This window comes from Pongo abelii, chromosome 18 (genome assembly GCF_028885655.2).
Source record: "Pongo abelii isolate AG06213 chromosome 18, NHGRI_mPonAbe1-v2.0_pri, whole genome shotgun sequence".
Lineage (NCBI taxonomy): Eukaryota > Metazoa > Chordata > Mammalia > Primates > Hominidae > Pongo > Pongo abelii.
The window spans coordinates 81,121,113-81,143,729 of NC_072003.2; the positions used below are offsets into that span (position 1 = coordinate 81,121,113).

A 22,617-nucleotide genomic window follows, 5' to 3' on the forward strand; every position below is an offset into this window, starting at 1 on the left:
ACTCTCCTACTGGTGTTTCTTGGGATCACCCTCCAGTAAACCACCTGTGCCCAAACCTCATCTCCGGGTTTGCCCCTGAGACCAAGACCACCATGTTGCCTTGTACTACCAAGAAAATAATGATGGCTCCATGAGTGTTGTTAACAGAGGTGGAAGTCTAGAATGGAAACTTGGGGAAAAGAATGGTTGTAACCAGCCTGGTTTCTGTTGCAGCAAAGGAAAGGCGGGCCCACCAGGCTAACACTGCCCTCCAAGTCCACAGTGAGTTGGTTTGGTTCTCTTTGGGGCTGGATGGAGAAGGTGGGTTGGTCCTCTCTGTTGGGGAGTGGCAGGTGGTGTCTGCTGCTGAGATGGGAGGTGATGGAGGGCGGGGCACAAGGACTCCCTAGTACTTAACACGCCAGCTCTTCCAGGGGGTAGCTGGGTTACAGGAAGAGAAATGAAAACCAAAAAGGAAGTTAAAATATGATACAGATTGTTGGTGATAATAGTGTTGATATCCAGTTATTAATAATACTTGGAATAATAGCAGATATACCTTGAGCATTTGTGTGCCAGATGCTATTCTATTAGTTTGTTTTATCCTCACAGCAACCCTTGGAAGCTTGTGTGTCTTACCATTCGCATTTTACAAGGTCTTTAAGGGTCTTATTTCCTTCTATTCTGATGCCCCCATTATATTTGACACACGGCTTCTACTTCCTGGATCAAAAGGGCTGCTCAGGCTCCAGCCATCTTGTCTCCATTCCAGCCAGCAGGAAGGAGAACGTACCCCTTCCTCTTAAGAAACTTCCTGGAAGTTCTACTTGCCATGTCTACTTACATCCCATTTTCCAGATTTAGTGTGTGGGGCCACACACTACATCAGCCTTCATTCTGGGCAGCCACAGGGCCGCTGACACTCAAGGATGGAGGGGAGTGTGGAGGTTGTCTTAGGAACCTCCCAGTCCAGTGCTCAGGCATGCGCTGATGTCTTCAGGCGTTAGAGTTGAATGTGGCCTCAGTGTTGGCATGAGCTGCTGCCCAGGAGTGAAGCAGCCAGTCACACACCCTGATGCACAGACACAGACACACACCAACACACACACACAAATGTACACACACAGACATGCACAGACACACACATGTAGACACATGCATACACAAACGTGCACACAGACACACACACATATACACACATACAGGCACACACACACAGGCACACACACACAGGCACACACACACAGACACACACACAGGCACACACACACAGATGCCTGTGGGAGGATCGTGGCCTTGGAACACCCCGCTGGTGACTCAGGGTGTGAGTCACAGCACTGGAGGCTTTCTCCTCCGCCTGGCAGCTGTCATCCATGGGATGTGTGGCAGCCCCTCCTTCTCTGGCCAGCCCCTTGGCCCATCCCACCAAGCTGTGCCCCCACCTCAGCTCCTGGGATTTGCCGCCCCCCAGGAACAGCTCTCTGTAGGGCGAGGGGAGAGGAGGAGGATAGGGGATAGGAGGGCTCAGGGTCTCAGGAACTCCCAGCAGCACCCTCAGGCCTCTCCCCCGTCTGCTCGCAGGACGCTGACTTGGCTCGCTTGCTGAGCTCCGGCTCCTTCGGAAACCTGGAGAACCTCAGTTTGGCCTTCACCAATGTAACCAGTGCCTGCGCCGAGCACCTCATCAAACTGCCTTCGCTCAAGCAGCTGAACCTGTGGTCCACTCAGGTACGTCCTCCCACCCTGCCGCAGGCCCCCCACACCCTCCTCCTTCACCTCTGCACCCTCCTCCCTATTCCCCTGTACCATCTTCCTTTCCCCTCAGCCTCCTCCCTGCCCCCTCACCCTCCTCCCTGCCCCCCTTACTCTCCTCCCTGCCCCTTTACCCTCCTCCCTGCCCCTTTACCCTCCTCCCTGTCCCCTCACCTTCTTCCCTGTCCCCTCACCCTCCTCCCTGCCCCCCACCCTCCTCCCTGCCCCCTCCCCCTCCTCCCTCCCCTTCTCCCTCCTCCCTCACCCTTCTCCCTGCCCCCTCACCCTCCTCCCTGTCCCCTCACCCTCCTCCCTGCCCCCTCACCTTCCTCCCTGCCCCCTCACCCTCCTCTTTCCCCTCACCCTCCTCCCTGCCCCTCACCCTCCTCCCTGCCCCCTCACCCTCCTCCCTGCCCCCTCACCCTCCTCCCTGCCCCCTCACCTTCTTCCCTGTCCCCTCACCCTCCTCCCTGCTCCCCTCACCCTCCTCCCTGCTCCCCTCACCCTCCTCCCTGCTCCCCTCACCCTCCTCCCTGCCCCCTCACCCTCCTCCCTGCCCCCTCACCCTCCTCCCTGCCCCCTCACCCTCCTCCCTGCCCCCTCACCCTCCTCCCTGCTCCCCTCACCCTCCTCCCTGCCCCCTAACCCTCCTCCCTAACTCGTTCACCCTCCTCCCTACCCCTTCATCCTCCTCCCTGCCCCCCTCACCCTCCTCCCTGCCCCTCACCCTCCTCCCTGCCCCCACCCTCCTCCCTGCCCCCTCACCCTCCTCCCTAACTCTTTCACCCTCCTCCCTACCCCTTCATCCTCCTCCCTGCCCCCCTCACCCTCTTCCCTGCCCCTCACCCGCCTCCCTGCTCCCTCACCCTCCTCCCTGCCCCTCACCCTCCTCCCTGCCCCCACCCTCCTCCCTGCCCCCACCCTCCTCCCTGCCCCCTCACCCTCCTCCGTTCACCCTCCTCCCTACCCCTTCACCCTCCTCCCTGCCCCCTCACCCTCCTCCCTGCCCCTCACCCTCCTCCCTGCTCCCTCACCCTCCTCCCTGCCCCTCACCCGTCTCCCTGCTCCCTCACCCTCCTCCCTGCCCCTCACCCATCTCCCTGCTACCTCACCCTCCTCCCTGCCCCTCACCCTCCTCCCTGCTCCCTCACCCTCCTCCCTGCCCCTCACCCTCCTCCCTGCTCCCTCACCCTCCTCCCTGCCCCTCACCCTCCTCCCTGCTCCCTCACCCTCCTCCCTGCCCCTCACCCTCCTCCCTGCTCCCTCACCCTCCTCCTTGCCCCTCACCCTCCTCCCTGCTCCTTCACCCTCCTCCCTGCCCCTCACTCATCTCCCTGCTCCCTCACCCTCCTCCCTGCCCCTCACCCTCTTCCCTGCCCCTCACCCTCCTCCCTGCCCCTCACCCTCCTCCCTGCCCCTCACCCTCCTCCCTGCCCCTCACCCTCCTCCCTGCCCCTCACCCGTCTCCCTGCTCCCTCACCCTCCTCCCTCCCCCCTCACCTTCCTCACTGCCCCCTCACCCTCCTCCCTGCCCCCTCACCTTCTTCCCTGTCCCCTCACCCTCCTCCCTGCCCCCTCGCCATCCTCCCTGCCCCTCATCCTCCTCCCTACCCCTTCATCCTCCTCCCTGCCCCCACCCTCCTCCCTGCTCCCCTCACCCTCCTCCCTACCCCCTCACCTTCCTCCCTGCCCCCTCACCCTCCTCCCTGCCCCTCACCCTCCTCCCTGCCCCTCACCCTCCTCCCTGCCCCTCACCCTCCTCCCTGCCCCTCACCTTCCTCCCTGCCCCCTCACCCTCCTCCCTGCCCCTCACCCTCCTCCCTGCCCCTCACCCTCCTCCCTGCCTACACCCCAGGCATTGCTTACCACACAACCCTTCCCTCAAGCTCAGCACCCACTCCCTGAGGCTAGAGGAGGTTGAGGACCTCATGAAGCCCTGCGGCCCATTTCCCAGTTGGAAATACTGTGCCCAGTTCCGAGTCCTGAGGTTCTGAGAGGTGGAGCTGAGACGTGAGCCAGGCTTCGCTGGCCTGCGGGGGAGCTGCGCAGGAGGCTTCTGGGTCTTTTTGTTATAGTAACACCAGTGGCTGCTGAGTCCCTGCTCAGTGTCAACTGCACCGCTCAGTACTCTGCACAGGGCAGATGAAGGGGCCTTCACTGCACGCCTGTGAAGTGCAGGTTCTACCTTCACCCTAGTTTTCCAGAAGAGAAACTGGGGACAGTCCCCGCAGCCTGCCCCCGGCCCAGCCCTATCCTTCCACTGTCCACCCAGCAGGAGAAAGCCACCTAGGCAGCATCTCGAAGCTAGGGAGAGACAAGTTCAAAGCCCTCCTTCATGGAGGCAAAACTGACTCCAAGGGGGCCCTGGCCTGGCTCCACTCCCAACAGCAGAAGCTGGATTCGAACCCGGGTCAGAGAGGCATGAGATTGTTTAGGGGAAGCGAACACAGCCCAGACCCCAGGGCTTGGTGGGCCATGGGCCTCAGAGCCAGGCTCTGTCCCCATCCCTTTCCTCCACCTCTGCCCCAGCCTCAGAGTCACTTCCCCAGGAGTGGCCAGGAGAGGGCTGAGAGTTTCTGTGCTCTACAGTTTGGAGATGCTGGCCTTCGGCTCCTGTCGGAACACCTCACCATGCTCCAGGTGCTGAACCTGTGCGAGACCCCGGTCACAGACGCTGGCCTGCTGGCCCTGAGCTGTGAGTGCCTCGGGGGCAGCTGGGGGGTGAGGGGCCGCTTGATTCATTCCTTCCTTGCTTCAGCCACACGGGCCAAGCGCTGACTTTGCACCATGCACAGATAGAGAAATTCGTTCATTCCCAAACATGTGTTCACTGCATACCTGCTGTGGACCAGGCACCATTCCGAGTGCCAGGAACAACACAGGGAAAAATATCCCTGACCTCAGGGAGCTTATATTCTAGAGGCAGGAGTAAAAATGAGTGAGGCCAGCCCATAGCCTCTTGACACTCACAGTCCACTGAGGGGTCAAGTTCAAGGACGGGGCTGTAGTGCATTGCCACTGTGGTCCCTGACCAGTGGTGGCAGCGTCTTCTGGGGACTGGTCAGAAATGTACATTCCTAAGCCCACTGCAGACCTCCTGACTCAGACACCGCACGGAAAGCAGGTGCCTGGGCAGCTCCCGTGCCCGTTGACATTTGAGAAGCCCTGTCATAATAGAAGGAGGCAGAGAATTCTCAAGGAACCTAGAAAGGCCGGTTCCTGTGCCCCAAACCCCAGCTGACTGAGCTAGCCTCAGGGATATTGAGCCCGGGATTCTGTATTTGACCAGCTTTCCCTTTTCCAGGCCCACTGCTTTAGACGAGAAGACCCATGGCTCAGTGGGAAGAGTCAGAAAAGGCTTCCCGGGGAGGTGCTGTTGAGTCTGGGTGTGAAGACAGATTTGTGGGAGTTGGCCAAAGGGGAGGCACCCTGGGCAGGGGCCATGACGCCTACCGGGCCACTGGCAAATTCTGGATGGCTTGGGAGGAGGTGGGGACAGGTGACTGGGTCAATGGAGGCAGAGAGGCAGCGCTGGGCCAGTTTGGCTGCAAATGCAAATGTGCTGCTTCTACTGGAGTCCCCTGGGGGGCACGGTCCTCATCAACAGTACAGATTCCTGGTCCCCGCTGCGGCCCTCCTCAGGGTCTCTGGGAGTGGGTGGAGGGGTCTGCTGCCCATGTGACTCCAACACAAACCAGAGGTTGAGGCTTGCTTTCAAGAAGCAACACCGAGTTGATGACGACGGGGGGACCATCCGGGGTTCCGTTAGTGGGGAGGCCTCGGGCCTGATCTGGGGTGTGGCAGGCAAGCTCTGGGGACATCAGGTCCAGGCAGTGGGGGGACACGACAGAGGGACCAGAAGGAAGGGAGGCTCAGAGGGTAGGAAGAAAATGAAGGCTCTGTTCAGACCAGCACGTACCTGAAATAGACTTTCGGTGTCTAGTGGGCCACCTACCCTGGCTGTGTCTACGAAACCTCCCTCCCCAGCCCCATCTCCTAACAGGGGGCCTGGCACCTGCATTCAGCTCCTCCAGCTTGACCATCCCATACCTGCATACCTTTGGGGCCTCGCTCTCCTAACAACTGTATCTGTCTCTTGTGCAGCCATGAAGAGTCTCTGCAGTTTAAACATGAACAGCACCAAGCTCTCAGCTGACACCTATGAAGATCTGAAGGTAATTCCCTCCTTCCTCCGCACTCTTCTCCCCTCCTTCCTCTAGCCAGCATCTGGATGCTGGTGCATCTCCCGCACAGAGCTCATTCTCCGGTAAAAGACGATGACACCTACAGATCAATACATAAAATAATGGCAGATCAAAAAGAGTGACAGAGAGGAAGCAGCAGGGAAGTAATTGGAAATAGGAGGGCCTGTGTGGCCTGGGGTGATCAAGGATGGTCCCTTTGATGAAGAGGCCATAGGAGCTGAGACCCAAAAGGTAAGAAGCCAGAGGGGGGGAGGAAGAGCAAGTGCCAAGGTCCTGAGACAGAAGAGATTGGCCAGGCCTGGCTTTGCAGCAAATGTAGCCAGGAACAGAGAGACAATGGGCCGGGGCTGGATGGAAAACGCCCTCACAGGTCGCAGCAGAGCAGCGAGTCATGCTTTTCAAAGCATGCTCCGGCTGTTAGGAAATAAATACTTCGAGAGGGAGCAGGAGTAGAAGCAGGGAGGGCTGAGCGGGGCTGGTGCCTCACCACTGAGGGCCACGCTGCACCGGCACTAGGCCAGCCAGTGAAATCAGGGAAAGAAGAAGGATCGGAGGGTGGAAGGCAGGGGCATTTTAAGAAACACACGTGCATGTCTTGGGAAGGTTGGAGGAGCCGGGCCTTCAGTCGCCTCGTGTCACCCCGTCCTCCTGGGCCTGTACCAGCTGCCCCAGAAGGAGCAGGCGGGACCGGCAGAGGGCCAGCATCCTGGGAGAGAAGGGCTGGGCTCAAAGGTGAGAAGGCACAGATGGCACCCATGAGCCATGCTGGCACCTTCGTGCTCTGGAAGCCACTTAGAGGGAATCCCCTGGCAGCTCTTGGCTGGGGCCCACCTCCTACAGCCAGGCCTCCTGCTGCCAGGGCGTGCTCACTGGAGCATCCTCCAGATGCTTCTGGAGCCTCTGCTCTGTACCAGCCCCATGTCAGGGACAGGGACACCGAGGTGTGGCTGCCACAGTCTCCTCCTGGGGGATACTCCCTCCTGGCAGGCACAGGCCAGCTCAGCAAACCAAGGCGGGCAGAGGGCCTGGTGGGGCCAGGAGGGACAGTCGGTAGAGAGCGAGGTCCAAGAGAGGACGTATGGGACGCAGAAGGTGGCAGGGGCACAGCCAGCAGATCACCCATCCCAGCGTTTAGACCTCAGCACTCAGGGTGGCGTCTGCAGACCAGCGCCCTCGGCACCACTCGGGGGCCAACAGAAATGCAGGATCCAGGCCACCCCAGGTAACCCCACCCTGGGGGATTTCTGGGCACACTCATGTTTGAGAAATGCTGCCTGGATTATCTTGAGGTCAAAGTGCTGAAAGTCAGATGCTACTGAGACCAAGCTGGAAAGACAACATGGGGAGTGCAGGAAAGGCCACTTAGGAAGAAAAATCACTTTCAGTCGATTTTTTTATTTTCACACGTTTGAGAGAGACATGGTGCCAACTTAATGCTGCCAGCCTGTGACCGGCCTCCCTGTGGAGGGGACTCGAGCAAACAGCAGCTGCCTGTCCTTGGAGGAGGGGCCTCCGCTCAGTGCCAGGCAGGCCACGCCCCACTGTTCACTGCCCAGTCTGGCCAGCCCTTCCCATTTTTCAAGAGAACCTTGAAATCTAGATTCTTCTGTGAAGTCTCCTAATTTTGAAAGGCTGGCTTAGTATGCTTTATAGCAGTGCAGGTGGCTGCAGGTCCCCATCTGTAACCTCTGCCTGGGCAGTGGGGAGCCATTGAGGGTTGTTGAGCACAGGAGAGCAGCAGTGAGGAATTGCATGTGCGTGTGTGTACGTGTGTGTGTTCATGCGTACATATGTGTACCTGCATCCAAAAAGTGTGCAGGAAAGTTGGGAGGGAGGATATAAAGGCATGAGGCCAGTTAGGAGGCAGCTACCTCTCTGTATAGTGGAGGCTTGTTAAGAAAAAAAGCCAACTGTTTATAAAAGAAGAGTGGAAGTCTGGGTAGCAGAAACAGAAAGCAGAAAACAACGCACAGACATAGCAGGTGAAATCGCAGAGTCGAGCAATGCATCCAGCCTAGGGGGAGCCTCAAGTGGGAAGAATCTCAGCCAAACCCCGGGTACCTGGGATTTATTGGGATCCGCGTCACTCACCCTGTCCATTCTCTGATAACAATGAGAATATCACTAACAGTAAAAATGAGAACAATTTCCTTTCATAGGGCATATAACGGTGCCCTGGGCTTTCTACATTTGGTATTTAACCCCTAGCACCATCCTTTGAGCCAGGGACTAGAATCAGATTGGCCCACACAGGAAGAAACTGAGGCCCCGAGAGGCTGGGTTGTCTGCCCACGGTCATGCAGCAGCAAGTGGCAGGGCCTGGGTTCAAACCCCAGTGCTTCCACCAGCAAAGACAGAGACCGAAGGCTATCTGAGGCGGGGGCATGGGAACCCCGCTGCCTGGTTTCTCTGGGGCCAGGGCATATCCCACCTGCTCTGTTCTCTGCCTAAGGCCACCCACCCCTCCAAGAGCCCAGGTAGCCCACAGCACCAAGGTGGGGAGAGGGTGGCAGGGACCCCCAGCCGGCAATGCGGGTGGAGCCAGGCACTGGCAGCTTCTGCAAGGGAATGGCCTACACGTGACAAGGACCCTTATTGCTTCCCCCAGGCCAAGCTTCCCAATTTGAAGGAAGTGGACGTCCGCTACACTGAAGCCTGGTGAAGCTCCCAGCTCAAGGCAGGAAGACGTTTGCAACCGCGACAAAATAACTCTTGACTAACATCCGCAGAGCAGCCGGTCCTGGGGTCCCACCCTGGTGCCCTGGCTGTGAGATAGATGGGGAGTCTTTCTGGGGGCGGAGGGGGGAGGGGGTGGGGAGGGGGCCCACAAGCACGCCCAGCCCCCGCCGAATTCTTTTAGCTTCGTAATTGGAACCTTTGACCTGATCTAAAGTGGACTTTGTAGCAACAAGAGGAGCATCAGCGGGTCGGGGAGGGGGTTGGGGGTGGGCTGGGGTGTGGGGGACCCTTTGTGGATTTTCTTTGCCTTTGTGTTTGATGCCGTCGTGTGGGAAAAGTCAACTCCGATGCCACCATTGCGGGCCGGACGAAGGATGCTTTCTTCCTAGAGGCTCCCAGCTGAGCTGCGAACTCGCCCCCCGCCCTTGGGACAAGAAGACCCAGTCACATCACTGCACCCGTCCTGTGTCCTCACCATTGCTATGCAAAGTGATTCTTGTTGTACATAAGATTTAAATAATGCACCTATTTAAGACATGTTGACAAATTGCGGGTCTGGGACCCGCCTCTTATTTATGAAGTCTTTGACCGTCCCCCCACCCCCCGCCCTCCCGCCCCCTGGCGTGTGGTACTGTAGAAACCAGTCAGCTGTCGGGTTAGTGCTAGTAGTATTGTTATTTTTTTAAAGGAAACAAACAGACAACAAAAAGAAAAAAAAAAAACCTCCTTGGAAAAATTAATTGCTTTTTCGTAATGGATTCTGTATGCTAATGCTCTCTCGTCTGTCTGTCTGTCTGCCCGCCTCCCCCACCCACCACTGTGCGTTTCTGATTTCCAAATGTCTCCAGCTCCCTCATGAGGTGGGGCTCAGGCTGGAGGAGGAGGGATTGAGATTCCCTTGCTCCACTAAGGCCCAAGCTCTTTCTCTCGGCACTTTTTAGACTTGAATGGGAGGCTGCTAACCCGCCCTCTCCAGTCCACCCCGGTAAAAGAGCTGTTCCCCACCCCCAGGGAGCTCCTGTCCCTGTCGGCCTTTGCTGTCCCCTGTCCCCAACGGAGACTCTGTCACCCATGGGCTCCCCCTGCCATCGTGTGCTTCATGTGGCCCCATGCATGCCCGCCTCTCTGCATGGTCTCTTGGGAAAAGAGAGATATGTCGCCTCCGCCAGTCCGACTGCCCTCCCCACCCCACCCCACCCCACCCCACCCCCCACATGTGGCCACTGCAACGAAGACGCTCCTTCTGTCCCCACCTGCTCCCAAGACAAACCAACCTCCGTTTCTTTTATAAACAGTCGGCTTTTTCTTAACAAGCCCTCACTGTACAGAACAGCCCATTGATGGTTTATTTGGGGTCCCCCTCTCCCCCCGGCCCTTTTTTCTGTTGGTTTAGCACAAATACTTCCCTCCTCCGGCACCTCCAAACCTACCCCACAGTCAGTGTACTTGTTTTATATATATTTAATCTTATTCAATGGAAACCATGCTTTTGTCGTTTTATACTTTGCTAGGTAGACTTTATTACCCCCTACTATGCCCTCATTTTTTTAAAAAAGGAAAAAAAAAAAGAAATTGGGTTCCAGTCTTAATTCATTTTCCGTGCCAGGTTTTATTTCGTGTGTGTGTGAGTGTGTTCTGTTTTGTGTTTTGTTTTTTGTTGTTGTTTTTAGTTGTTGGGTTTTCTTTTTTTTCCCCTCTCCGGTCCCATACTTCACAGCACTCTGGTGCGGGAAGAAGCAGAAGCAAAAAAAAAAAAAAAAATTTAAAAAAATTTAAAAAAACTTAAAAAAGGAAAAAAAAAAAAAGAAGAAACAAGACATGCCACCTTTCCCCTCGCACTGTTGCTTTTCCTGATGGTTAATACTACTGTCACGTAGCTGTGTACAAAGAGATGTGAAATACTTTCAGGCAAAAATAAACTGTAAGTGACTCATCAATGTCTGGCCTTTGTGTGTGGTTTCTCGGCGCCCAGGGGGAGAAGGTCCAAGGAGGGGGCGAGGCCCAGGCAGGAAATCTGAGGCTCAAGACAGTGCCGGGACGCCCTCGCCACCTTCTGCGTGCACTTCCTGAGGACCAGGGCTCAGCACCCTGGCTGCTGTTGGCCACTGGGGCTGGAGCTGTCTTCGTTGCAGGGGGCTGTTGTGTTCGTTGCCAGACATTGAACAGCATCCTTGGCTTCTACCCATCAGTAGCACCCCTTCCCCATTTATGACAACCAGAGTGTCTCCAGATGTTGCCACGTGTCCCGTGGGGGGACAGTTTGCTCCCCAGCTGAGACTCCGTGTCATAGACCGAGGTCAGTGCTGCTGTTCAGCAGGGCCTTACGAAAGCTCTAGCCCAGAGCTACTCCAAGGAATGTGCCTTCCATCCACCTAGGGGATCTTGTGAAAATGCAGATACTGATGCCATAGCACTAGGTAGGGCCTGGGAATCTGCATTCCTGACAAGTTTCCAGGTGATGCTGTACTGCTGGTCAATGCCAGGTTCCTAGCCCCACACTTCAGCTGCCTCCTCACCCTGGATGTCTCCAAGAGGCAATCTTGACAAGTCCAAAAAGAAATGCTTTATCTTGGCCAGGCTCAGTGGCTCACTCCTGTAATCCCAATACTTTGGGAGGCCGAGGCGGGTGGATCACAAGGTCAAGAGACCGAGACCATCCTGGCCAACATGGTGAAACCCTGTCTCTACTAAAAATACAAAAATTAGCTGGGCGTGGTGGCATTTGCCTGTAGTCCCAGCTATTCGGGAGGCTGAGGCAGGAGAATCGCCTGAACCCAGGAGGCGGAGGTTGCAGTGAGCCGAGATCACACCTCTGCACTCTAGCCTGGCAACAGAGCACGACTCCGTCTCAAAAAAAAAAAAAAAAGAAAAAATGCTTTATCTTCACCCCTCTTCCTAAACCAGTCACCCTTCAGGGTCCCCCAGCTCAGCAGGGATATCCTTGTCCTCATTCCAGGCATGTCCTGCCTCCACATGCTGACAGAAATCCAGGATGTCCATAAGCCAGTCCTCTGCCTCTCCACCATGGGCCCAGCCCGAAACCATCTCTCCAGAGACTCTGTGCCTGGAGCTGCCCCCTGCCAGCCCCCACCGTCCCCACACCATCCAGCTCCCTCTGCTACCTGCCCCACCTCTCCACACCTCTCTCTACGCCCTGGTGGCCTTCCAGAGGCCTCTGCCAGGTCTTTCTAAGACAGGTGAGAAGGCTGGGCGTGGTGGCTCATGCCTGTAACCCCAGCACTTTGGGAGCCTGAGGCGGGCGGATCACCTGAGGTCAGGAGTTCGAGACCAGCCTGACCAATACAGTAAAACCACATCTCTACCAAAAATACAAAAATTAGCCGGGTATAGTGGCCCACACCTGTAATCGCAGCTACTCAGGAGGCTAAGGCATGAGAATCACTTGAACCTGGGAGGCGGAGGTTGCAGTGAGCCGAGATCTTGCCATTGCACTCCAGCTTGGGTGACAGAGTGAGACTCCATCTCAAAAAAAAGTGAGAGTGTCAGTCGCTCAGCGGCGCCCTCCTCAGGTCACACAGGGAAAGCAGGCGCTATGGAAAAGGACAGGAGGGCTCTTGACTGCGGGGGTGAGAGGCCTCACCAAGGACATCAAATGAACAGTCCAAAGAGCCCTTGGCTCCCTGAGCTCCCATCATCCTCGGGCCAGATGACCAGCTAATGGTATAGATGTGTGCGTGCGCGAGCCAGACGCTTCAGCCTGCTCCATGTTGCCTTCTCCACCGGCGTAGGGCCTGGCTCACAACAGGTGTTCATCGCTCCAAGGGTGGGGGGAAGGTGTAGCCGGGGGCCACTGTCAGCCCTCCCTGCTCTGCCTGGCAGCAGCTGGGCTCCTCTGCCCACTGGGTGAGGCTGGAGAATGCAGGCTCCCCGCTGGAAGAAGTAGGGGGTGTCTTCCCTGGCATCCCAGCCGCTGTGCCTGTTGCTGGCAAGAGTTGTCTCCCTCCGTGGGCTGCTCACCAGGATTCCAGCTTTCGAGGTAACACAGCTCCCTGTCTCGCCCCTTCAGCCTTAGCCTGGGAACTGCCCCTCACTGGTTCCTGGGTGCCTCAGCGTCCCTAACCCTGCGTGCACCTCTGCAATGCTCACACCTGGCCTGTGCCTCCTCCCAGCTCCACTGAGTTACACCACGTACTCCCCTCGCCCTTCAACCCAGGGGTGGTGATAGCTCCCCTCGGTTACTGGTTCCTGGGTTCCTGGATTCCTGGGTGCCTCTGCATCCCTTGTTAATTACCTAGCCTGGAGTCCCGCCCACCCTTCATAGCTAGCACTTCCTTCCTTCTCTCCAGAATTCTCTTCTCTCTGAGGCGTCCTCTGCGAGGACCTACCTCAATGACCATCCCCCGCCTCCAAGCAAAACCAGCAACGGTTGGTGCCAGCCCCACGTGGGCCCAGTGAGAGTCCAACAGAGATCTAACCCCGTGCTGGGGGCAGGGGTATTAATCCATATTTTTTTTTTTTTTTTTTTTTTTTTTTGAGACGGAGTCTCGCTCTGTAGCCCAGGCTAGAGTGCAGTGGCGTGATCTTGGCTCACTGAAAGCTCCGCCTCCCAGGTTCACGCCATTCTCCTGCCTCAGCCTCCCGATTAGCTGGGACTACAGGCGCCCGCCACCACGCCCGGCTAATTTTTTTGTATTTTTAGTAGAGACGGGGTTTCACTGTGTTAGCCAGGATGATCTCAATCTCCTGACCTCGTGATCCTCCTGCCTCAGCCTCCCAAAGTGCTGGGATTACAGGCATGAGCCACCGCTCCCGGCCTAATTCAGAAAATTTAAGGCAAATCCTGTCATTGAGAGCAGTGTGAAGCTCACCCAAGAGAGCAACAATTGGACTCTTACAAACTCAGCTCTGGGGCTGCCTGGCAATGCACATCTCCACGTTGCCTCACTTACAGCGCCTGCCTTAGAACACGCTGTCTTCCGGTCACTTACACTGCAGTGTGAATGGCGCTCCCCAGAGTTGTGCAACATGAGAACCTGGTGAGCTGAGCTGTCATTTGTGACTGACAGGCTGCTCTAAAACTAGCTGGACTTTGCTAGAAGCTCCCCCCAGTAAGGAAAAAGAGATCAGAGAATCTTGGAAAAGGGCTTGGCCTCATTCATTCATTCATCCATTCATGCATTCAGCAATTCATTATTGAGGACCCGCTTCCAACAGGTCCAGGGGGAGTGCTAGAAAACATGTGAGAAGAAGCAAAAGACCTACAGCTCAATAACAAAAAACCAAATAACCCAATTAAAAAATGGGCAAAGCTCTGTCAGAATTTGATAGAAATAAAAATGGGGAAAGGGGCCGGGCGCAGTGGCTCATGCCTATAATCCCAAAACTTTGGGAGGCCGAGGCAGGCAGATCACAAGGTCAGGAGTTCAAGACCAGCCTGGATAACATAATGAAACACCATCTCTACTAAAAATACAAAAAATTAGCCTGGCATGGTGGCTCACGCCTGTAATCCCAGCTACTCGGGAGGCTGAGCCAGGAGAATAGCTTGAACCGGGGAGGCAGAGGTTGCAGTGAGCTGAGATCGCGCCACTGCACTCCAGCCTGTGTGACAGAGTGAGATTCTGTCTTAAAAAAAAAAAAAAAAAAAAGTCACTAATCATCAAGGAAATGCAAATGAAAACCACGATGAGATACCACCTGACACCTGGGAGGTGTGGCCATCATCAAAAACAAAAGATAACAAAGGTTGGTGAGCGTGTGGAGAAAAGGGGAACCCTGGTACGTTGTTGGTGAGAATGGAAATTGGTGGATAGCCACTATGGAAAACAGTATGGAGCTTCCTCAAAAAATGAAAAACAGAACTACCATATATGATCCAGCAATCGCACTTCTGGGAACATATCCAAAGGAATTGAAATCAGGATCTAGAGAAGAGATCTGCGCTGTCATGTTCATTGCAGGACTGTCCACAGCAGTCAAGATACGGAATCAGCCCAATTGTCCCTCAGCAGATGAATGGATAAAGAAAATGTGATATATACACAATGGAACACCATTCCAAAGTGGTGTCCTTTACGCCTTTACAAAGAGGGAATCCTGCTCTTTGCAGCAACGTGGAGGAACTGGAAGTCATGGTGTGCTAAGTGAAATAAACCAGGCACAGGAGGACAGATACTGCACAATACCACTTCTATGAGGAATCTAAAATAATCAAACTCATAGAAACAGAAAGTGGAATGGTGGTTGCCAAGGGCTGAGGGGAGGAGGAAGTGGGGAGGTATTAGTCAGAGGGAACAAAGTTTCAGGTATGCAAGATGGAAAAGCCCTTGAGATGTACCATACGGCATAATGACCATAGGTAACAATATTATAGTATACACTTAAGATTTGCTAAGCATGGAGATGTTATTATCACACACAATCGTAATAACAAATAACTAGGGCGGGAGGAAACTTTTGAAGGAGATGGGAAGGTTTATGGCATAGACTATGATGTTATCCCCAGGAGCAATTTGGGGAGGTTCAGACTCTTGGAGCCAGAGGCTGAGTGATGCCTAAACCGAAATTTCTAACCTTGTAGCTAATTTGTTAGTCCTGCAAAGGCAGTCTGGTCCCCAGGCAAGAAGGGGTTCTTTTCAGGAAAGGGCTGTTATCAGTTTTGTTTCAGAGTCAAACCATGAACTGAATTCCTTCCCAAAGTAGTTTGACCTACGTCCAGGAAGGAACAAGGACAGCTTAAAAGTTAGAAGCAAGATAGAGTTGGTTAGGTCTGATTTCTTTCACTGCCATCATTTCTCCTGTTAAAATTTTGCAAAGGCAGTTTCAGTATGGTTTCACGGCTGTATACTCACCCCCATACTCACCGAGTTGTATGCGTTAAATATGTACGGCTTCTTGTATGTAACCACCCAACAGGTTTACCATACCCACTGCCTAGACAGGGCCAATTTATCAAGACAGGGGAATTGCAATGGAGAAAGAGTAATTTACACTGAGCCAGCTGTGCGGGAGCCCAGAGTTTTATTATTATTCAAATCAGTCTCCCTGAGTATTTGGGAATCAGAGTTTTTAAAGATAATTTGGCGAGTAGGGGCTTGGGAAGTGGGGAGGGCTGATTGGTGGGGCTGGAGATGGAATCACAGGGGGTTGAAGTGAGGTTTTCTGTCCCTGGGTGGGATGGCAGAACTGGTTGAGCCAGATTACCTGTCTGGGTGGTGTCAGCTGATGCATGAGTGCAGGGTCTGCAAAATATCTCAAGCACTGATCTTAGGTTTTACGATAGTGATGTTATCCCCAGGAGCAATGTGGGGAAGGTTCATACTCTTGGAGCCAGAGGCTGCATGATCCCTAAACTGTAATTTCTTTGTGTGTGTGTGTGTGTGGTGAGATGGAGATTTACTCTTGTTTCCCAGGCTGGAGTGCAATGGCACAATCTCAGCTTACCGCTTCCTCCACCTCCCAGGTTCAAGCGATTCTCCTGCCTCAGCCTCCCGAGTAGCTGGGATTACAGGCATGTGCCACCATGCCCGGCTAATTTTGTATTTTTAGTAAAGGCGGGGTTTCACCGTGTTGCCCAGGCTGATCTCGAACTCCTGACCTTCCTGACCTCAGGTGATCCGCCCGCCTCAGCCTCCCAAAGTGCTGGGATTACAGGTGTAAGCCACTGTGCCCGGCCCTAAATTGTAATTTCTAACCTTGTAGCTAATTTGTTAGTCCTGCGAAGGCAGTCTGGTCCCCAGGCAAGAAGGGGGTCTTTCTGGGAAAGGGCTGTTATCAATTTTGTTTCAGAGTCAACCCGTGAACTGAATTCCTTCCCAAAGTTAGTTCGGCCTACACCCAGGAATGAACAAGAACAGCTTAAAGGTTAGAAGCAAGATGGATTCGGTTAGGTCTGATTTGTTTCACTGCCATCATTTCTCCTGTTATAATTTTGCAAAGGCGGTTTCAGTATGGTTTCACGGCTGTATACTCATCTCCGTACTCATCAAGTTGTATGCGTTAAATATGTATGGCTTCTTCTATATTAGACCACAATAAAGTGGTTTAGAGAAAGAAGAAACAGTAGCAAGAGACATGGCCCTTGTCCTCCAGGGGCTCAGCACCCAAGCATGCTGGCAAGGAGTCATTCACATACTGCATGGCAAATGCCATGACAGGACACTAAGGCAGGCACAGATGGTGGGCAGTGAACCCAGGCCTATGGGCATCATAGGAGACTTCCTGGAGGAGGTGATATTGTTGAGAATGAAGAATGAAAATGTTTGCTGAGTCACCAGAGGGGAAAAGGGAGTGTGCAAAGACTTGGCAACAGACCAGAGCCGGATATAGGCTGGGAACGGCCAGTGGGAAGTGTGATGGGCTTGGGGGGTGCGATTGTCAGGGTTGAATTGTATCCCCCAGAAAAGAGATGTTGAAGTCCTAAACTGCAGTTCCTCGGAATGTGACTTTATTTGGGAATAGCGTCTTTACAGAGGTGATCAAGTTAAAGTGAGATCATTAGAGTGAGCACAAGTTTAATATGACTGGTATCCATTTGAGAAGGAGAAATTTAGTTATTTATTTTTATTTTTTATTTTTTGGAGTCTTGCTCTGTTGCCCAGGCTGGAGTGCAGTGGCATGATCTCAGCTCACTGCAACCTCCGCCTCCCAGGTTCAAGTGATTCTCCTGCTTCAGTTTCCCGAGTAGCTGCGATTATATGCGTGTACCATCATGTCGGGCTAATTTTTTTTTTTTTTTGTATTTTTAGTAGAGACGGGGTTTCACCATGTTAGCCAGGCAGTCTCGAACTCCTGGCCTCAGGTGATTCACCTACCTCGGCCTTCCAGAGTGCTGGGATTACAGGTGTGAGCAATCATGCACAGCTGGAAGGAGAAATTGGGACACAGAGATATGCATAGAGGGAAGTCAGAGTGAAGGGACAGAGACAGGAAGAGGCCATATGAGGATGAAGACAGAGCCTGGAGTGGTACAGCTGCAAGCCAAAGACGGCCAGTGAACACCAGAAGCCAGGAGGCAGGATGTGGCAGCTTCCCCTTCGCAGCCCTCAGAAAGACACCAAGACTGGGATTTCTAGCTACCAGACTGTGAGAGGATGAAGATGAATCTCTTATTTTAAGGCACCTCCTTTTGGATACTTTGTTACTAAGTACTTGGTTACGGAATGTATCAGTTGTAGCAACTTATCACAAACTGGGTGGCCTAAAACAACAGAAACTCGTTCTCTAGCAGTTTGGAGAAGCCTAAAATCAAGTCGTAGACAGAGCTGTGCTTCCTCTGAAGGCACGGGGGAGGACCCATGCCCTGCTCCTGCAGCTTCCGGTGGCTCCTGGTGCTCCTTAGCTTGTGTCTACAGCACTAGCCTCCACCTCCATCTTTGCATGGCCTCGTCACCTATCTGTCCTCTCCCTTCTTATAAGGACACATGCCACTGGACTTAATAGCCAAAAAGTGGAAGCAACCCAGGGCTCACCTGGATGATCCAGGATGACTTCGTCTTGAGATCCTTTATCACAGCACCCATGTCTCCTCTCCTCTCCTCTCCTCTTCTCCTCTCCTCTCCCTTCGTCTCCTCTCCTCTCCCCTCCCCTCCCCTCCCTCCCCTCCCTTCCCTTCCCCTCCCCTCCCCTCCGCTCCCTTCCCCTCCCTTCCCTTCCCCTCCTCTCTTTCTTTCTGGGTCTGGCTGTGTCAGACCAGTACAGTGGCACAGTCTGGCTGTGTCACCCAGTACAGTGGCACAGTCATGACTCACTGCAGCCTTAATCTCCCATGCTCAAGTAATCTTCCTGTCTCAATCTCATGAGTAGCTGGGACTACAGGCGTGCACTACCATGTCCAGCTAATTTTTAAAAATGTTTTGTAGAGATGGGGTCTCACTATGTTGCCCAGTCTGGTCTTGAACTCCTGGGCTCAAGTGATCCTCCCACCTCAGCCTCCCAAAGTGTTGAGATTACAGGCATGAGCCACTACACCAGGCCCCAAAGACTGTTTTTCCAAATAAGGTCACATTCATGGGTTCCGGGTAGATGTATGTCCTGGGGCCATCATGCAGCACACTCTGAGAGGAAGGTGCAGGTGAGACCAGCCAGAACCTAATGAATCATATTTAGGAGTCTGGGATTTGTCCTGAGAGGTATGTGCAATTGCAAAAAATGGTTGCAATTATTTTACTCATTTTTAAAACAAAACACTTATATAGCACCGTCTGTGCACCAGGCACAGTAGGAAGGGTTTTATAGGACTACACTGATGTACTATTCCTAGCATGCCTACAAGGCAGGTGCTTATATGACCCCTTATTGATGGGGAAGTGGAAGCCAGGAAAGTCTGGATCTCTTGGTCAAGGTCCCACAGTAAGCAGGGGACAGAGCCAAGGTTATAACCCAAGGACTATAGGAAGATCCCTCTACTGTTGGTAAATTGATGGGTGTGGGTCTGGGGCTTGGGCCCTGTGGAGAAAATAGACAGATTCAAGGGAAGTGCAGGCTTAAAATAGCAGCACATGGTGGTTGGTATGGAGGGAGGGTGCACATGGAGTCAAGGATGACTTTCAGTTTCCTTGGCTTATTTCCTAAGACATGCTGCAAGGGCCTAGAATTAACACCTCTGCCCAGGCAGCAGCCCTCAACCAATGACAGATGGGAGGTGGTGTATCAATACCCCAGCTCCCTCACTCCTCATGGGAAGTGGAGAGTTCTGAGGCCCATGTTCTCCTCTGGTTCCCAGGGTCCCTCCCTGGGATTAATGTCAAGCTGCCCTCAGTGCTCATGGGCTTGTTAGGATTTCCTTCCCTTCTCCACCTCATTTTCCATTGTCCCATTGGTATTTCCTGGGACCAACTCTCAAATGAAAATCTTTATCTCAGTGTCTGCTTCTAGGGAAGTCCAGACTAAGACAGTGACTAACCATGTTAGAACACAGAGGAATAGGTTGAAGTGGCAGCCCTTCCCAAGGCAGGCCAGGAAGACTCTACCAGGAAAACTGCACAGTCACCAGGTATACCTTCCTGGACCATCAGTGACAGAGGGGCCTCCTGGCCAACCTGGTAGTGGTCTGCCACTGGGAGCCTGAGAACCAGTTTGCATTGTTTTCAGAGATGGGGGTGGTTGCTGAAAGAAACTCTCATGCATCACTAATGGGAGGATAGATGGGTTCAACCACTTTGGAGAGCCTACCTACTAAAGCTAAACATATGCCTACCCTAGGACCCTGCAACTTCACTCCTGGATGTGCAGGAGAAGAGCTCAAGAGCACTGAGCTCATCCATCCACCAGAAGACGCAAATAAGAATGTTTATAGTGGCATTAGTTATAATAGCCAAAAAGTGGAAGCAACCCAAATGTCCACTGACAGGAGAATGAATAAACAAAGTGTGGGAGAGCCAAACAGTGGAGCAATACAAATGTCTCCATTAATGGGAGAATGAAAACATAAACGGTGACATATTCATAAGATGGAATTCTACAAAACAGGAGAAAAAGAACCGATGACTGATATGCACAATGACATGAATTAATTGGGTAAGTATTATGTTGTGTGGCAGGAGCCAGAAACAAAGGATTTGCTGTATGATTCAATTTGTATAAATTCGTGAATACGCACAATCATCTGTGATGACAGAAGTCACAATACTGGTTATCTCTGTAAGGGGGATTATTATTGACTGGGAAGGGTGATACAATCAGGCTTTGTGTCTCCACCCAAATCGCATCTTGAATTGTAATCCCCAGGTGTTGAGGGAGAAACCTTGTGGAGGCGATTGGATCATGGAAACAGTTTTGCCCATGCTGTTCTTATGATAGTGAGCGAGTTCTCACGAGATTGATGGCTTTGTAACTGGAAGTTCCTCTTTCATTTATTCTTCTCTCTCCTGCCGCCTTGTGAAGAAGGACGTGTTTGCTTCCCCTTCCCCCATGATTGTAAGTTTCCTGAGGCCTCCCCAGCCATGCAGAACTGTGAGTCAATTAAACTTCCTTTGTTTATAAATTGGCCAATCTTGGCTAGTACTATCTTTATAGCAGTGTAAAAATGGACAAATACAAAGGGGAGGAGGGAAACTTCTGGGTTCCACATCTTGATCTGTGGCTACACAGACGTTTACACATTCACAAAGCTCTATACTTGAGATTTGTGTAAGTTACCATATATGTTGCACATCAACTTTTAAAAAGTGGCATCAAGTGGACTCAAAATTTTGTCCATTTATGTTGCCTTTAAAAGCAGAAGAAAAAGTAAATAAAATTGTAAAAGAGGGGCCAGGCACGGTAGCTAATGCCTGTAATCCCAGCACTTTGGGAAGCCGGGGCAGGTGGATCACCTGAGATCAGGAGTTGGAGACCAGCCTGACCAACATGGAGAAACCCAGTCTCTACTAAAAATACAAAATTAGCCAGGTATGGTGGTGCATGCCTGTAATCCCAGCTACTTAGGAGGCTGAGACAGGACAATTGCTTGAATCTGTGAGGCGAAGGTTGCAGTGAGCCAAGATCGCCCCATTGCACTCCAGCCTGGGCAACAAGAACAAAACTCTGTCTGAAAAAAAAAAAAAGAGAAATTTTGTCCATCACAAATAAATAAATATATAAATGTGGTACACATAGACAATGGAATACTACTATTTGGTCATAAAAAGGAATGAAATACTGATACATTCTATGATTCAGATGAATTTCAAAAACCTCATGCTGGGTGAAATAAGCCAGACAGAAAAGACCACATATTGTAGGATTCTGCATTTGGAATATCCAAAACGGGCAAATGTATAGGGATAGAAAGCAGATTGGTGTTTGCCACGGGTGGGAGGGAATGAAGAATGGGCAGTGACTGCTTAGTGGTTGTGGGGTTTTCTTTTAGGATGAGGAAGATGTTTTGTAACTAGAGGTGGTGGTTGCACACATTGTGAATATTCTAAACATCACTGAAATAAAAATGTTAAATGGTTTATGTTTCATGTATTTCATCTCAATAAAAAAAGCAACATCAAAAAAGATTGTTTGTTTTTGTTTTGGGATAGGGTCTCGGTCTGTTACTCAGGGTGCAGTGCAGTGGTTCGATCGTACCTCTTAGCTCACTGCAGCCTCCAGCTTCAGAGCTCAAGAGATACTCCTACCTCAGCCTCCTGAGCAGGTGGGACTCCAGGTGCACACCACCATGCCTTGCTAATTTTTTATTTTTTATTTTTAAGAGACAAGGGCCTCGCTTCGTTGTCCAGGCTGGTCTCAAACGCCTGGCTTCAAGCAGTCCTCCTGCCTCAGCCTCCCAAAGTACTGGCATTACAGGCATGAGCCACTGTGCCAGGCAAGATTTTTCCTTTCAATGAAAAGATGGCTGCTCCTCTTCTCTGTTGTGTCTGGACTCACGATGGGGAGTGGTGGCACCCTGACTTCTATCAAAGCAACACTCGTCCATCCTAATGAAGCCTCTTGGTTAACATTGTGTCCCTTTCTTAAAACAGTCTACTGCCATCTGCTGGAAAACTGTCACCATAAATATACAAACCTAAGGTGTGAACGGACTCCCATAGATGTGGCACACTTGTGCAGTGCACAACCTGCACATGTATACATGGTAGGATATTTGACTTTATTTTTTCAGTGTACTCTATCCACATATAGACGAGGCCCTGAAAACCCTAGTGCTGCCTTTCCTTTCTGTCCCCACTCCAATGCTGATACTAACCAGAAATAGAAAATTGACTGAGTCTAGAGCTTTGCTACTCAAAATGTGATCCAGGGATGCACAGCCTTCGTATGGTGGGAGAGTTTGCTAGAAATGCAGTCTCAGGATCCACCTGGACATGATGGATCAGAATCTGCATTTTAATTATTTTATTTTATTTTTAAGATGGAGTCTCATTCTGTCACCCAGGCTGAAGAGCAGTAGTACAATGTTGGCTCACTGCAGCCTCCATCTCCCAGGTTCAAGCGATTCTCCTGCGTCAGCCTCCCAAGTAGCTGGGACTACAGGCACCCACCACCACATTCAGCTATTTTTTGTATTTTTAGTAGAGACAAGGTTTCACCGTTTTGGCCAGGCTGGTCTTGA

General features: G+C 52.5%; 1 protein-coding gene across 5 annotated transcripts in view; it reads left to right on the plus strand.

Moving 5' to 3' along the window:
- Positions 1–10,552, plus strand: part of CMIP (c-Maf inducing protein) — a 271,934-nt gene extending 261,382 nt beyond the window's left edge. For 3 of the 5 annotated variants that reach the window (XM_024233595.2, XM_063717371.1, XM_054534192.1), the window contains 5 exons: positions 214–261; positions 1,561–1,707; positions 4,321–4,426; positions 5,836–5,906; positions 8,545–10,552. In XM_024233595.2, coding sequence (XP_024089363.1) covers positions 214–261; positions 1,561–1,707; positions 4,321–4,426; positions 5,836–5,906; positions 8,545–8,598 — 426 coding nt within the window. In that variant the 3' untranslated portion in view covers positions 8,599–10,552. The remainder of the gene's footprint in view (positions 1–213; positions 262–1,560; positions 1,708–4,320; positions 4,427–5,835; positions 5,907–8,544) is intronic. The other 2 variants (XM_063717370.1, XM_063717372.1) reach the window with 1 other exon arrangement.
- The last annotated feature ends 12,065 nt before the right edge of the window (positions 10,553–22,617 follow it).